The sequence below is a fragment of the Synchytrium microbalum genome (genome assembly GCF_006535985.1).
Source record: "Synchytrium microbalum strain JEL517 chromosome Unknown SmJEL517_scf0004, whole genome shotgun sequence".
In the NCBI taxonomy this organism is placed as follows: Eukaryota; Fungi; Chytridiomycota; class Chytridiomycetes; order Synchytriales; family Synchytriaceae; genus Synchytrium; species Synchytrium microbalum.
This window is the reverse complement of record NW_022158353.1, coordinates 445493-459286: the sequence shown is the minus strand read 5'-3', so window position 1 is coordinate 459286 and position 13794 is coordinate 445493. Positions and strand designations below refer to the sequence as shown.

The following is a 13794-nucleotide window of genomic DNA, read 5'->3' as shown; positions in this document are numbered from 1 at the left end:
AGTCTGTTTTGTCGTTGCATGAGAGTATTCTAACATTGGGATTCCCTCGTTCTAGGAACCGTCTACGGTCAAGTCGTGCTGATGCAGACTTTGTTGCATTATAGACAAACACTATAATTCAGTTGTATGAAATAGATGTATTGCAATATATATTGATGCCAACATCAACAAAAAATACATACAGTTGAACATTTTGGATTGCGTGGTTATAGCCTGCTATGTTCATGTTCATGCTTGTATTCTGAATCAGTGGGTATCAAAGCTGGATCCATGCCCAGCGTCTTCATCTTGACTGCGATTTCAAACAGGTAGTCATAGCATTCTGTCATTGTTTTGGCTATGATAAGAAATTGAGGTGAAAAAAAGAAGGCAACTTTTGAGATACAATCTCCGGAAGAGTGCACCAGTTCTTTCTACATACCTTTCTGCCATGTCTCACCCCACACATATACACCATGCCTTCTCACCAGCACAGCTTGAGAATCTGGATACTTTTGCATTGCCTACAACAAAGGAAAACTCTCAGTAGTTGTACCGGACTGTCAAACTTGACATCTGTTAACACTTACCACAGCCATCCTCTCCTTCAAATCCTCTTCTTCCGCAGTATTCTCCACAATGGGTACCTCCAGCGTCTCCCAATACTTGTAATTCCGACCTTGACTCTCCTTCCTAATGCCCTTAATCATTTCCTGATGTGTAATCCTAAACACATTCCTGTCCTCCGCCCTTTCAGACATTCCAGCCAGCAAGGTCACCATAACAGCATGTTGCGAGTGGGTATGGATTACAGCACCAGCGTTCCTCATTGTGTAGGCATTGTAGAACAGGGGAGTGCACTGTGATGGTTTGAAGTTTAGGGAAGGATGTGGTGATTGTATTGGAGTTGGGATTGGGAATTGGATTGGAGGATGTGCTGGGAGGACGTATAGGTGGGAGGGCTGGATGCGTTCTTTTTGGACTCCGGAGGGAGCAATGTAGATTTTATTGTCGTATTTGATGGTGATGCCTCCTCTAGTAGAGTGATTTGGACATGAGTAGAGAGCGAAATATGTGGTATCATACATGCACATATAAATAAATTCATTGTAATAGCCAGGGCATACCCAGTTCCAGTCACCCAATTGAGCTGATAAAAGAGTCGACAAAGCTCTGGTATAAGATTGAAGGGATGGTCTGGATCATTTGTAGCGATAAATCCATCTACTAGCGCTGTCTGGTCGGCAGGTGGGTCCTTGGCCTCGCTCTTCTTGTCTCCTGTCATCGCTGCTTGAAACTATGAAAAATCGCACTTTTGCAAGAAAATCACACTTACCGCACTTTGGACGCAAACCACAATGGGACGATATATAGAGCCGGCGGTAACGTCTAAAAGACTAGTATCATTGCATCTCACGCTACTCGCTGCTGATATAATATTCACTGTCGTTGGTGAACTATATCGAGATCAATCTCGTTTTTTCATACCAATTTACGGGTATGACACCTTGCTTCAAATCTCATCGAAAGTTCACCTATAATATGCTTAAACCAATATTAACTGACTCTTTTCTCAATACTATATGATATAGGATCCAAGTGCTATGTGTTGCATTCCAAATTGTCTTGTTTCTGGCGCGGATGAGAACAACACATGCTGGACGGTCTGGACTTTCAAGAATACCATACCGGCAATTCCAAAATGAGATGAATTGCATCTATCTGTACTTTATACTGCTTGCTTGTTGGAGAGGTCTTGCTCTGGTGAGTGTTAACAATGCAGCAAAAAACCCACAATATGTCGATCGTTTGTATGGCACTTTGCTCACAAGTCTCTTTGCATCTAGTACTCACTACTGAACAATGGAGCGACACTATGGAATAACGCCGTATATGCTGTCTTTGTTTTGGCAAGATTCGTTGGAGCTGTGCCATACCATGCTTCAGTGCAAAGTGTTGCTGTTGAACTGTGTCATCCGAAATATCAGGGTAATTCTGTGTGGTTGCGGGAACGTATACGGGAAGGATGGTAGATAGTGGAAGTTTTTCTGCGGCTGAAATATAGATCTCATTGCTTAATCCAGTGATTGTGGTATTCCAGTTGGTCAAGTGACAACGATTTTCAAGATGAACATCCATTACCAAACTCAGCACCACCGAACACATTCCCGACGCTATTGGATTTTCTAACGAGTCCATATTTGAGTACAGAAATGATGCGTCTATGGATTCGTACCAATCTGTAGCTGTAGTGATGATGTATTGAGGCAAATACTGTATCTACATGCTATTGTGTGCTGTTTTTTTTGCTCCGATCAGACATGCACATCGACCACCATGCACGTCAGAGTTGTCGCATCCGTAGACCGAAAATGATCTTTCCCTCCTCAGAAATAACGGGTCTGTACATGGTATCTCACTCGAGAATGCGGAAATGACAGAGTGGAAGAGAGAAGGTTTGCCACTCGAATTACTTTCAAGTATACGGTGAGGATTTCGGGCATGCATTGTTGCCTACCAAGATATTGGCGGAATTGCTTGAAGTTCTTCAAGTTCCGTTACTAGATAGAAAGAATGCACATCAGCAAATACAACAAATTAATACTTTACGAAAGGATTTGTCGGGTGTTCATCAACTGATGTTCTCTGTAACGATAATAAAAAACTACCATTACTGCACATTTTCCTTGGAAAAGAGTCGGTGTCGTATGGTTTCACGTATACTTTGACACAAAAGGAGGCTCCCTCGCGGAAGCCTCCCTTTCGCGCAGAGTGCAGCAGCAGCTGGTAGTTGTTGGAGTTATTGGAGTTGTTGTGGAGTTGTCGGAGTTGAGAGAATTGCTACGATTATTATACGTTATCAAAACGCCACCCTGTCGGATGGGCTTGACACCGCCCTGTCGGATTTCCTACGAAATCCAAGTTTCTGGTAGTGTGGCCTAATCGATTTTTGTTACTCTTAGCCTTTCCATTACAGAATTCGGTTGCTTAAGACACCTACCATGAAAAGCAGACGAGCTACTCAGGCAAAGTTTATCGACGAACTTTTTGCTCTTTATATACCCCTTACGGGGTCATTTCAAAATACGTTTTGTTGCTTGCTTGAAATGTCGTTCTTTGGTGATGTTGATGAGACATATTACGAAACATATTACGAAACAGCTCAGATTTAGACGAACTTCACGCGATTCAGTTGTCGCTACACGATGCCAAATCGAGCTCGAGATACCTCGTCAAAATCATGTTTGACAACGACCATACTCCGACGTTGTTGAGTCAGACCAACAGAATGTTGACGAGATCATTTCAGCTGAACCAAGACAAGTTTTAACTGATCAGAAAACGTACAATCAATCTCAATAAAGCAATACATGCCACACAACCGTCCAATGTGTCGTCCAACGGGCATCAAAAAGCCAGTTTGGTGGTTTTAGGCTCAAAACCGCCATTGAAGACAATGAATTGCTATAAACTAATGCTGGATTTCTTGGGTGCTTGAAGTCTTGATTTGATTGTCTACGACCTCTTCCAGATAGAATCAAATGTACTTGAATTTCGGCTGAAAGCACCTTCATAAAGGAGAGAGGCAAATGTTTCGGCGGTTGAATACACGAAACCATTCCATAATCCAAGTCCAGATGGTTGCTTTCAGCCACGTGGTGCTCTGATGACAGAAGGCAGTAGCACCAGGAAATTGAATGCAAGCACAATGTATTAACTTCGTATACTCTGAAAATCACGTATTGGCGTAAGTATCTCCATTCGTTATTTGCATGTTTGATACCCGGGTTTGGTCTTCTGAGACGTGTCGTTACGATAAAACGATAAAAGTCGAAACATCAAATGTGTTGAGCTTGGAGCTTGAGGAAGGCTTGTTTGAGTAGCGAGACAGTCTACATGTAGTGACAATACACTATGTAAGTACATATGCAACACACAATTAGCACTCAGAGTAGAAGGTAATTGCGGGTTTGCCACGAGCATAATGGAAATCCAGTGACTTTCCGGTTAACCGCACAAATAATCTAGCTAGCTCCGACCACTTGCAAGCACTTGCACTATATTCATGGATCCTAATTGCTAGCTAGTGGGCTCCCTAACTAGTACTCTGGCAAGTGGACATGATTCATTAATTCACACCAACTTTGACCAAATCTGACGGAACGTTGTAGCTTGTAGCAGGTTACAAATGAAGGAGATATCGTTGAAATCTTGATCGGAAGTCTTGCTCTGTTCCGCCTTCCCTGGCTCTCTTAGACCTCACTCCCACCTTCATTCATTCGGCCGATCGGATCATAACTTCCATGAAGAAAACTACTATTAAGGTGCCGTTCATCACACAAGTGAGTGGTGAAGTTCATCCATGAAAATCTTTTAAAAATCCAAACCAACAATAGTTGTATACATCAAAACCCTCAAAGCAAAATCTACACAAACAGCAAACACGAACAGCCATGATGACCATCACACCGTACTCTCCTAGATCTGTATCACAAGCAACATCCTTGAAAAGGAAGGCTTTATTGTTGGACGTGAACCTTCGACAAACTCAATCGCCTACAATGTCGCCTTCGTTATCATCACAAGAATCCTCACCTGCCATCCCATACTCGAATTACATGCAAGGGTTTCCTAATTTATCGCACGTTCCTCCTGAAAGCGTTTCTCAATGGGTAAGAAATCAAAATTGCACGCAGATCTTCCAAGGGGGAAATCGTACTTTCTTCAGACTCTACCCCTTCTATTAGTTCGATGATCTTGAAGACGGTGACAATATAGTCAAGCAATTATCTCGCACATCCGATTTCGAGAAGATACCCGTAACAAGGTGCTGTTGCCAGCAAAGAAGTGATTTACCCCGTCGTGAAAATAGTATTGCAACGCCAGTATCTCTGCACACTGGCCAAAACAGAATTGCTTTACCAAGCCGTGAAAGCAGTGTTGGAGCACCAGTATCTCCTTTAAATGGTGATACGATGAATACTGAAGCCAACCGCGCCGCAATCACCACCAACAAGCCTCACGACTACGACGATGTCATGTCCATAGACGAGGAATCAGTATCCTCCGACTCCTTCCATCAACCATCAACACCCACCAATCCACTCAAGAAACGCCGCTACCTAACCGCTGGCAGTGGCCGAGTCACCAAACCTTCCGTCGAAGTATTCATCAAAGTATTCGAACAAACCTCGTATCCCGATACCAACGTTAGAAAGATGCTGGCTGAGCGAATGAATATGACACCACGGGCAGTGCAGATATGGTTTCAGAATAGACGGCAGCATGCAAAGGCTTATGGGTTTCGTGAAGGGTTGTTGAGTAAGAAGAGACCTCATTCGTATAAGGCACCGACTGGACCGAATGATGTTGCGGAGAGGTTGTTATTGGATGTTGCGATGTGGTGTGATGAGGCTGGATTTTGAGACAACAGTTGGTGTATGTGGTGATGAAAGGTTTCTTATGAGTGTTGGTGATGCACTATTGTTGGGATATGAGACACCTTACGCCGTCAATAAATATGCTATCTGAATGCAAAATATCTCTACTCTCGGCAGCCTTGATATCTTTTGAAGGTGAAAACAGTATTGATGTGTTGAGTTTGGAGCTTCAGGAATGCCGTTTTGAGGAACGAGATAATGCGCGTACAGTTGAAGTGCATTGGTTCCCTACACAAATAGAACACAATCCATAGTTGGCGTCGGTTGTAATCGCTAAAATCAAATGTAAAATCATACACAGTGACTGTTTTATGTTGTAATAATGATGAAAGCAAGTCGTCAGCATGAGGAAATTCAAACCTTTGCTGTTTCTTAGTATTAAATTTATCAGCATATTTGGTTTGCAAAACAGCCGTGATTGCTACCTTGCTTATCCTTTTAAATCTAACTGACGCCAAACACGGTTAGTAGTCAACTGATAACACTCAAAGAAACAAACCCTCCCGCAAATGACCATTTAATTTGATCCTGTATTGATTGGTAGCATACTACATTAATAGATTTTGCGACAGGCTCGCCAGTGATCACCCTCTGTTGCTCTTTAGCCGAGTTTGGGAATTCATTCAATGGTACTACGAGCATGATAGTCGTGACCACGGGCGAATAAAGGCGATATCACTGGCATTATCTGCACGATCTTGCCTTCCTCCTTGCCTTGTCGGCTGCTGGGTCGGACACTTTATGGTGTTCATTCATTGAAATATTCATTCATTAATCTTTTCATCAATCACACCCTCCAAGAGCTTCGACAATCTTCAAGCAGCATTCCAACATCAACATCCTACAAGATCACCAAAGGAATGCAATACAGTACCATGCCTGCCTTACACGAATTCCACCCTGGACACCTCAAAATGCAAGATAGCAAGGCTCTAGATGTAACTCTTGGCCAACTATTGTCGCCAATGCCAGCAGAAGCATCACCCACCTTCCAGTACTTTAATTATATGGATGAGGCATCTGATGTGACTCCCTCTGCAACCGCCAGTCGCTCTGAAAGGGTAAGTAATGCGTGATGCGGTGAACATATTAAATGCTTGGATTTAATTACTATTTGCACACCCAACTTTACACGTCCTAATCCATTTTCTCCTTACTTCAATTTAGTCTGAATATCTTGATGAAGGCTGTATCGGCTTCATGGATCTCATTATGCCCGATCTGGAGCTACTCGCCGCCTGTGCGTCGCCTTCAATAAGTGATGAAGGAAGATCCGACCAATATAATTGCACAATCATCCCAGATATTGACATTGACGCTCAATGGTCATTGTTGCCTCTGCCTTCTCTGGAAGCTGCCAACCCTGTCAATGTCATGGACGTCTTCAATTACAATCTTGTAAATGTCGACAACACTGTTGGAACCGAGGTACTACTGGCTGCTCCTAGCCCAGTGTATGATGCTAAGGATGTTCCAGCTCGTATAAGGGATCGTAGAGACTCTGCTCTGGATATTGCGGCACCCATCACCAAGAAGGTAGTTAAGAGGCCCACCACAGTAGAGGAAGAGGAAGACACCACTTCTGATGGAGAAGATAGCAACTATAGTAACGACTCGGAAGACGAAAAACCAAGAAAGCAAACCTCAAAAACAGCAAACCGTCGTAAAACCAGCAACCACGTCACCGCTGGTAATGGTCGAATCACCAAACCATGTGTTGCAGTATTAAGCAAAGTACTGGAACAAACATGCTATCCAGAAACTAGTGTAAGGAAGCTGTTGGCTGAACGGATGAATATGAGACCAAGGACGGTGCAGATATGGTTTCAGAACAAGAGACAGTATATGAAGGCTAGTGGGGTTAGTGAAGGGTTGAGGAACAAGAGAGGAGATCCATACAAGATACCAACAGGAAAGAAGGTGGTTATTGAGACGTTGGGTGAAGATGTTGAGAGGTGGTGTGATGAAGCTGGCTTTTAAGTCAGTTGTACTAGGTGTTTAGTAGTAGTATGACTAGTAGCTCTAGTAATAGTCTACAACCAGAGTAGTATTGTCTGATCCACTTTATTGCTTTTGCTTCGTCGTAAATAAATATCCATATCTGAATCTAAATCGAGTCAACAAGCGCTGCATTCACTTTGAGAAGTTGGGAATCAGACAAGAACCGTTGTTTAGCTCATTGACTTGCGTGCACGTCTTCAGACTCTTGTCCGGAAAAAGCTCAGGTTGTTTATTCAGTTCGAATCGTTGCCGCAACTGAGAAAACCTGAGGTTTGCTACTCTGCGGTGAAGTAGTAAACCTCCACGATGAATTTTTTATAGGCACTTAGTCCCTGCTCGCTCGCCCTTTTCTCTTATGAAGGCCTCCATCGCTCTCAACACGAACTTCATAATTTCTGAATTTACTTGACGGATGCTTGAGGAAGCCTCGTCTGAGCAGCAAAACGAGAAAGATGCCGCTGAAACGTTTGTCCCGAGTACATTTTCAGACAATCATTTGCATTTGGAGCAGGAGGGGAACGCGAAATCACTCCAAACACTTTAATCCAGTGACTTTCGTTTTTGCTCACAAATTCACGAACAATTTAGAATTCTGTCTGAATCTTTTGGTACATTTATGATGATGTTTTGTTATTTGGTGGTCTCCTCTCACTAGTGCTTAGCCAAAAATGTGCTATTAATTAATTCATCCAATCCCAACACATATCAAAGTGCAAGATGGGGATACGGGCAACGAGGGCAGACTTTACTGCTAGTGTATCACACGATCTTGCTTTCTTACTATCGTCTCCCTCCATACTACTCTGCGGAGCCTTTATTCTTCATTCATAATAATCCTCTATCGTTTTTTCCATACACAATAGCGACCTCGTTAATCATCAACCTTTTAAATGAATGAAACCCCAACAATTAAATCCAACATCAACATCCTACAAGATCACCAAAAGAATGCAATACAGTACCACGCCTTTACACGAATTCCACGCTGGACATCTTAAAATGCAACATAGCAAGGCTCTAGATGTAACTCTTGGCCAACTATTGTCGCCAATGCCAGCAGAAGCATCGCCCACCTTCCAGTACTTTAATTATATGGATGAGGCATCTGATGTGACTCCCTCTGCAACCGCCAGTCGCTCTGAATGGGTAAGTAATGCGTGATGTGGTGAACATATTAAATGCTTAGATTTTCTTAACTATTTGCACACCCAACTTGACACGTTCTAATCCATTTTCTCCTTAATTCAATTTAGTCTGAATATCTTGATCTAGGTTGTATTGGCTTCATGGATCTCATTACGCCCGATCTGGAGCTACTCGCCGCCTGTGCATCGCCTTCATTAAGTGATGAAGGAAGTCCCGACCAATGTAATAGCACAATCATCCCAGATATTGACATTAATGCTCAATGGTCATTGTTACCTCTGCCTTCTCTGGAGGCTGCCAAGCCTGTCAATGTCATGGACGTCTTCAATTACAATGTAGTAAATGTCGACAACACCACCAACACTGTTAGAACCGAGGTACTACTGGCTACTCCTAGTCCAGTGTATGATGCTAAGGATGTCCCAGCTCGTATATGGGATCGTAGAGACTCTGCTCTGGATATTGCGGCACCCATCGCCAAGAAACTAGTTAAGAAGCCCACCATAGTAGAGGAAGAGGAAGACACCACTTCTGATGAAGAAGATAGCAACTATAGTAACGACTCGGAAGACGAGAAACCAAGAAAGCAAACCTCAAAAACAGCCAACCGTCGTAAAACCAGCAGCCACGTCACCGCTGGTAATGGTCGAATCACCAAACCATGTGTTGCAGTGTTAAGTAAAGTACTAGAGCAGACATGCTATCCAGAAACTAGTGTGAGGAAGCTGTTGGCTGAACGGATGGATATGAGTCCAAGGACGGTGCAGATATGGTTTCAGAACAAGAGACAGCATATGAAGGCTAGTGGGGTTAGTGAAGGGTTGAGGAACAAGAGAGGAGATCCATACAAGATACCGGCTGGGAAGAAGGTGGTTATAGAGACGTTGCGAGAGGATGTTGAGCGATGGTGTGATGAAGCTGGACTTTGAAAAACAAGTGACTGTGATAGGGAAGCTGTTTGTAGTAGTAAAATAGTAGTAACTTTAGCCAATGTAGTAGCGCTCTGAGCACTGCTATCTTTGCATATATAAACCCTCATCTGAATTCAAATCAAGTCGCCAAACACAAGTTTGGTAAAGTCGGCATCAGAAGTGAAGGGTGACACCCCGATGCAATCGATTGCTACATGGCCAAAAATCGTGACAGAAAATCTGCAGGCAAAGTCTTGAATATCCTTGGCATCAGACTTCCACATCGAATCTCCATGGAATTGTGAGCTTGAAACACATTCAAAAAGGGAGAGAGGGAGAGGTAGGATCATCTCTGTGGCTTAATACATGGTAGCATCGCATAGTCCACGTTCAGATCCTCATACATATCTTGTTCGGCCAAAAGCGCGCAAATTGAAGCTTAGATTAGAACAAGATGCATCTGAAGACAGTTTGAGTAACTTCTGACGATAGCCAGTGTTAAACTGGACATTGTAAATAGGTTGCAACATTTTATCCGACAAAGATCAACTTAGCAGCACGAGCAGGCTAGCAAGAGGAGAAACTTGGTTCAGGTTTGGTTCAAATACAGGAACTGCTAGGAGTGTTTCTATACCTTCTACTACGCTCCATACACGCTCCATACACGTTCCGTACACGTCAGATAGCGTTTCTGGATTTCGTCAACGTCCCAGCCTCGAAATCCAAATGCCCGTCAGGACGTGTGATTGATTGCTAAACCGATGACGTAGTTTCGAAAAAACAATTCAAGTAGTTGAAACGAGCGTTTGTCTGTAAGAAACATAGAACGAGGGACCCAATACTTGATCGTAAGTCCCTTCATTGAATCATCTGTTCTCTCCTTTGCTGTTTATTTCTACGCTGAACTGTGTTAAAGTTTGATTGGATCACAAAAAAACAATCTGTGTGCTTAAATGTCGCTGTACTAAAAACAGTTCTGCTTGTTTAAGGGATCGTCTATCCAAAACGATGAAGCCACCAGTCCAGACGCTAGCTGGAACATCATTCGGCAGCTTCTCAAATGCACTTCCAAGCCCCAGTTTTCTGTTTGAGACGGCGACACCTGGAAGACTGATCGCATCACTGGGAGAAATGACGCCCTTCCCTCCTCGAGAGACCTATAATCCATTCGAAGCTTCATTTGCTCCATTGCAACCACCACATCCAACAAACATGAACACACAATCTACGCTGCCACCAAGTGCTGCAATCATATACAACCGTCCAGTATCCGCACCAGCACCTTCAATACCAAATACCTCAGGCTCAGAGCATCAAAAACACCAACAGCAACAGCAACCGACCGTAGTCATAAACAAAAATATGCGAGCACCAACTCCCCAACCCATACCAATCGAAGAAGAATCTCCCATAAACGACACTCCAGATTCCGCTGCATCGCCACGGGCTAGACGACCATCCGCTGCTGCTCGTAGACAATCCACTGCTAGCACTACAGCTCGCAAACGTAAAGCTGTTAAACAGGAAGTTGAAAAGCCAGCACCGGCCCCACAACCTGTAGTTGAAGAATCATCGCCTGAACCAGTGTCTGCTAGTAGGCGATCATCGGCTGCTGTCATGACGGACGACGAGAACGAAGACGAGCTGGACGATGACTCGGATGGTGAAGATTCTGTGACTGGGCAACCATCGTCTCGTAAATCAAGTAAGCGTAGGAAGAGTACTAATGATGGGGATAGTGATGATAAGAGGAAGAAGTTTCTTGAGAGGAATCGTATTGCAGGTACGCTAGAATCAAAGTTCTGGTTCATTTCAGAGTTCTCGTTCTTTAGATGCCAATGTGATCACCACACTGATACTGCCACGTCAATAGCATCGAAATGTCGTCAAAAGAAGAAACAATGGGTACAGGAACTCGCAAAGAAGAACGAGCAGGTCGCTGACCTCAACAAGGAGTTACAAGATACTGTAGCTCGACTCAAGGACGAAGTTTTGCATCTGCAAAACCAAATCATGCTTCATCGAAATTGTCAATGTGGATCAATTCAAGATGTATGTGTTTGACATTGTTTTTGGTTATTCATATACTGAATTTTTGCTTTAGTATATTGCTCAAAAGCCAGCTGCTTTTGACGCCCCAGGCTTAACTTTGCTGTCATCAACAGTATCATCAAACGATTCCCAATCGCCTGAACAATCATAAAAAAATCAAGATCTGTGCCGATTTGAGCACAATCATATTATGTTTTTAGTAGTAGTCTCCACACACTTTGTTGTTTCTTAAGGAAAGAAAAAAGACATATAGGTAGTCATCAATAGTCAAACTCAGACGTTTTCTGTTTCCTAAAAACGCGAACTTCTAATTTCGACGAAAGCTCAGAGAACACCCTTTAAGTTTGCTCAAAGCTACTCCATACATCATGAGAGCATGTATTAAGCTACGGAAGTCCCTGAACGTTACTGCTTGTTTAAAGCTTCAGCAGACACTTATAAGGGTAAATGTGCATTGTGAACGTTCGTGCATTTCACGACACGGACCTAATACTTCATATCTAGAGAACGTATGCTGCTGCTTCTACATCTCAGACCATTAATCAGCTACCTGCCTATCCTGGAGCCGACATAAAATACACACCAACATTAACATCAAAATCATCATATCCAACAATCGAAACATTCCGAATCCTAAACCCAGAAGGCGAAATAGAACCAGGCGCAACAGATCCAAACTTGTCACGAGAAACGTGTCTGAAGATATATCAGTCGATGGTGCTAACCGAGATAATGGATTCGTTACTCTACGGTACGTGATGCTGTATCATATATGAGGCACTGTGTCTGACGCTCATTTCATCATAGAATCAAATCGACATGGTCGTATCGGCTTCTACATGTCGTCGTCTGGTGAAGAAGCCGTGGCCGTCGCATCTGCGGCTGCTCTGAAAAAGGACGACCACATAATCTCGTCGGCTAGAGAGCAAGGCAGTCTAGTGTACTTGGGATTTGAGTTGAAGCGCATTGTGGGGCAAGCTTTTGCCAATGAAGCTGATTTGGGTACGTGTCGCTTGGGGAGCAGGAGAGATGTCTGCTTGAGATTTCATTCGGGACTAGCAACTTACCTTTTTTGGCAGGGAAGGGACGACAAATGCCAGTGCATTATACATCAAAAGACCTACATTTTCATCCTGTAAGTTCGCCTATGGGGTCACAGCCACCGCATGGAGCTGGAGTTGGCTACGCGCTGAAGGTAGAGTCAACAGTTCTCAGTGCAGCAAGGAGAAGCATGTCTTTAATGTTTTCCATGTATTGATAGAGAAGTAAGAAGGATGCTTGCTGTATATGTTTCTTTGGTGATGGTGCTGCCAGCCAAGTAAGCTCGTGATGAGATCATTTTTTTCTGTGTCGGCTGGAATCAAACAAACCAAATCCTCATAGGGTGATTTCCATGCCGCTGTGAATATGGCTGCTGTGCATGGTTCCAGGACGATATTTCTGTGTCGGAATAATGGTTTCAGCATATCGACAAGGTAAGGCTCTTGCTTCAAAGAATAGGGATACGGGACTTGAAGGTTTTTTGTGCATGTAGGACTACAGAACAATACATAGGAGATGGAGTTGCTGCACGAGGTATTGCACTTGGGGTGGAAACTATGCGAGTGGATGGGAACGATCCATTAGCTGTGTACTCGGTAGTATCGAAAGCTAGGAAGCTGACTGTTTCTGAGAATCGGCCTATACTTGTTGAAGCTATGACGTATCGGTAAGGAAAAAAAACTGAAATTTACACACATGACGAACCAGAGTCAGGCTCAAACTCTTCTATTCTTTCAAATAGATTGTCACACCACTCAACATCAGACGACTCTACCGTATACCGCCCACAATCAGAGATTGATCTCTTCAAACAATTATCGCCCATACTAAGATTCAAAAAGTATATTGCTCGAGTTCATGGATGGACAGACTCTGATGAGTCGATACTTCAACAAACTAGTAGGAAGCGAGTTATGGAAGCCCTCGCTGAAGATGATTCTTTGATGCGGCCTGAAATCAACGATCTGTTTACGGATGTATATGATACTGTGCCTGCTAATCTGAAGGAGCAGAGGCAGGAACTGAGAGATATGTTTGCTGTTAGTCCTGTGTTGAGGCAGGAAGCTGAGAGACATAGAGGTGGTAGTGATGCGTTGTAAACTAAGCAAATAGAGGATCTTTAGCTGGTATTGGAAAATGTCTGCATGATATGATTGGAAAGACCAGAAATATGTTCGTATTAATCAGGAAAGGTGGGGGAGACGCTTGTATAAAAAGCTGTA

At 43.4% G+C, this 13794-nt stretch overlaps 5 protein-coding genes across 5 annotated transcripts; 4 read left to right on the top strand and 1 right to left on the bottom strand.

The window, feature by feature from the left end:
* Positions 1 to 206: 206 nt before the first annotated feature.
* Positions 207 to 1264, bottom strand: MDE1 (methylthioribulose 1-phosphate dehydratase; the record flags this gene model as incomplete). The annotated part of the gene is made up of 4 exons (XM_031167150.1): positions 207 to 337; positions 422 to 503; positions 570 to 1014; positions 1107 to 1264. The coding sequence occupies 4 exons, from the start codon at positions 1262 to 1264 to the stop codon at positions 207 to 209; spliced, it is 816 nt and encodes a 271-aa protein (XP_031026914.1).
* Positions 1265 to 4433: 3169 nt separating this feature from the next.
* SmJEL517_g01221 (uncharacterized protein) lies at positions 4434 to 5405 on the top strand (the record flags this gene model as incomplete). The annotated part of the gene is made up of 2 exons (XM_031167149.1): positions 4434 to 4652; positions 4728 to 5405. 2 exons carry the CDS (start codon positions 4434 to 4436, stop codon positions 5403 to 5405), a joined length of 897 nt encoding a protein of 298 aa, XP_031026913.1.
* An 890-nt stretch (positions 5406 to 6295) lies between these two features.
* Positions 6296 to 7400, top strand: SmJEL517_g01220 (uncharacterized protein; the record flags this gene model as incomplete). The annotated part of the gene is made up of 2 exons (XM_031167148.1): positions 6296 to 6481; positions 6588 to 7400. 2 exons carry the CDS (start codon positions 6296 to 6298, stop codon positions 7398 to 7400), a joined length of 999 nt encoding a protein of 332 aa, XP_031026912.1.
* A 1020-nt stretch (positions 7401 to 8420) lies between these two features.
* Positions 8421 to 9496, top strand: SmJEL517_g01219 (uncharacterized protein; the record flags this gene model as incomplete). The annotated part of the gene is made up of 2 exons (XM_031167147.1): positions 8421 to 8567; positions 8675 to 9496. 2 exons carry the CDS (start codon positions 8421 to 8423, stop codon positions 9494 to 9496), a joined length of 969 nt encoding a protein of 322 aa, XP_031026770.1.
* A 2402-nt stretch (positions 9497 to 11898) lies between these two features.
* SmJEL517_g01218 (uncharacterized protein) lies at positions 11899 to 13671 on the top strand (the record flags this gene model as incomplete). Its single annotated transcript, XM_031167146.1, has 8 exons — positions 11899 to 11973; positions 12035 to 12281; positions 12338 to 12532; positions 12610 to 12725; positions 12792 to 12848; positions 12914 to 13005; positions 13065 to 13238; positions 13314 to 13671. The coding sequence occupies 8 exons, from the start codon at positions 11899 to 11901 to the stop codon at positions 13669 to 13671; spliced, it is 1314 nt and encodes a 437-aa protein (XP_031026771.1).
* Between the last annotated feature and the right edge of the window lie 123 nt (positions 13672 to 13794).